Below are 2,508 nucleotides of genomic sequence, written 5' to 3' on the forward strand. Positions count from 1 at the left end.
TAAACTTTTAGTGTTATCAATGTCCACCAGTTAGGAAATGGTTTATGGATAGGAAAATATTTATAAATACTAAAGACAGAGGCAGAAACTAGGAGATCAGAGGAAAAAGATTTTTGAGATGCCCCTGATGCGATAGCCTACATTGAAGATGTTGAAATTGTTTGGTGAGAAATCACAAAACCTTTAAAATAAAATAATTGATTTTCCGTATTTAATTTTTTTCTTAAAATCCTACTACTATGCCAAGAATGTATTTATTTATTTATTTATACTTAGGGAGAATGAATATGTCGATAATATTTTTAGCGTTTCTCCAATTCCACCCGTTGAGATCTTTTAATATCACTGCTTTGAGAACCATGGCGCCATCTAAACTTTGAAATAATCCTTAATTAAATATATTGATAAAAGAACTCTAGTGATGACACTTCCACTATTTTCAGTGACGTACCGATTCTCACGTGACTTTCATTTTCTGTGCGCGCGCACCCGATTAATAAGATAACTGAACTTTGAGCAATGGATTTTTTTTCCACTGGTACTTAAGATATGCCGTCAGGGTAGTCATGGGAATCAATTCTTAGTTATCTCAATAAAGAGTCTTAGCATTGGGAATAGTCATTGAAGGTCACGCTGAAAAGTAAGTTATAATAATAATAATCAGCTAGGCTATTTTATTATATTTAAAATGAAATTTTTAGGCATTCTTTTATATATATATATTGGAAATGTATTAGACAGAAATTAGGTCTAGTAGGGGTAAGATTAGCGTAGAAATTAAGTTACTATCACGTGACTCGTTCATTTTTCTGTGCACGCGCACGTTTAATAAGATAACTGAACTTTGAGCACTGGATTTTTCCACCGGTACTTAAGATATGCCGTCAGTGTAGTCATAGGATTTTTCACTCTTAATAAATACTTTAAAATGTAAAAAATAAGACTCATTATTGAAAAAAACTTAACACATAGCCATTTTTTAGCAATCTTCTACGTAACTCAATTTTCCAAGAGGATTGTTTTCCGTAAACATTTTCAAGTGAGAGCTCGATTTTGATATCGTCAACGTGGTATTTCCAAAACTCTCCTTGAGTAGCAAAGGGTTTTTTCCAAATACTCAAGTGGGTTAATATGTGCCGTCAATCATTAGAGGCAGTTTAAACTGTCAGAGAGAGACAGCCAATAGAATTTGAGGGTTATTTGAAGTTTAGATCACGTGATGAATTATTCTCAACAAGATAGGAATAAATTAATCTTCCGTGCGTCATTTCTCTACGGCACATTGACGAGTAAAGACCTGCTGACGGTTCGCTCAGTCTTTTCTACAGCTTGACAAAGGATTTCTACCCATAAAGTAAGTAACTATTTTTTCTTGGTAATAGACTATATTTTTAGACATATTTAAAACAATTTGCATATTGAAAAAAGCATTTATATTGATAATTTTAGCGTAGAAATTTAACCATATTGATAAAATTAGGTTTAGTAGACTTAGGGGTAAATGTAGGCTTAGAGAATGTATCATTTGAAACTATAGAACGTATTTGGTCTAGATCAGCTATGGACATTGAAGTGTATCGACTTGAAACGTTTCGTCACTGGAAAAATCCGCACGTCACTAAGGAGCAACTAGCGAAGGCTGGATTCTACTATATTCAGCGGGGCGATGAAGTACGATGTTACAAATGCCATGGCGTATTAGAAGGATGGAAATCAGGAGACGTACCAGAACTTGAACATGCTAGATTCTTTCCAAACTGTCCGGCTAGGGATAATTCACCATCGGAAAAAAAGTACCTTTCGCTAGAATGGGACATTCCCCCGACGCCAAAAGCAACTACGGTCTCTGACAAAAGCTTCTCACCTGTACCAGAAGAAGACGTTTGTAACTGTCCCTCGGATGTCAGACGATACTGTTGCTAAACACTACAAATACGTGAGTTAGAACTTTTAATTAAATTAAGTTGCAGGAGATCGTTTCACCCCATTTAAATGCCTGTAAACTTAACTACTTTAATTTGTTTTAATTGTGTAATGTACAAGATAACCATCTAATGGAATATCTGATAGTACCTACTAACATGTAAAACAAAGTTCTAAAATAAAAAATTAAATGTAAATAACTTGTTTTTATTGCCTAGAGATTAGAAATTAAGGGGTTCGAAAGCGATAAGCAAACGGGTAAAAATCTAATCTCCAGATATCTGCGCGAGGAAAACTAATTTTGGAGAATGGGGATGGGGGAAAGCAGGGATGTACCCAAAAATGGACCAAAATGGACCAAATGTACCCCAAAAACGACCAAAGTCACCATTTTCGGCCCTATGTACCCCATTTCGGACCAAATGTACCCCAAACTGGACCTTTTAGCTTTATTGTAATGTTAAACTCCCATAGAGATTCCCCTAAAAAGAATAATAAACTGGCGGTCCAATAAAACTAATTCTGGCAAACTGCTGCGATTTATAGCGAATGGGGAAAAAGCCAATTTCTAGCGATTGGGATCGA

General features: G+C 35.1%; 1 protein-coding gene across 1 annotated transcript; it reads left to right on the forward strand.

The window, feature by feature from the left end:
- Positions 1-1,332: 1,332 nt before the first annotated feature.
- On the forward strand, positions 1,333-1,992 carry LOC149933262 (death-associated inhibitor of apoptosis 2-like). The gene is made up of 2 exons (XM_090157458.1): positions 1,333-1,354; positions 1,554-1,992. The coding sequence occupies exon 2, from the start codon at positions 1,561-1,563 to the stop codon at positions 1,921-1,923; it is 363 nt and encodes a 120-aa protein (XP_090013584.1). The 5' UTR covers positions 1,333-1,354; positions 1,554-1,560; the 3' UTR covers positions 1,924-1,992.
- Positions 1,993-2,508: the final 516 nt, after the last annotated feature.

The sequence above is a fragment of the Leiobunum rupestre genome, chromosome 8 (genome assembly GCF_980474605.1).
Source record: "Leiobunum rupestre chromosome 8, qqLeiRupe1.1.hap1, whole genome shotgun sequence".
Lineage (NCBI taxonomy): Eukaryota > Metazoa > Arthropoda > Arachnida > Opiliones > Sclerosomatidae > Leiobunum > Leiobunum rupestre.

Excerpts from the sequence above, each read along its gene's own strand:
- LOC149933262 (XM_090157458.1), top strand. The coding sequence starts at position 1,561 with ATGGACATTGAAGTGTATCGACTTGAAACGTTTCGTCACTGGAAAAAT.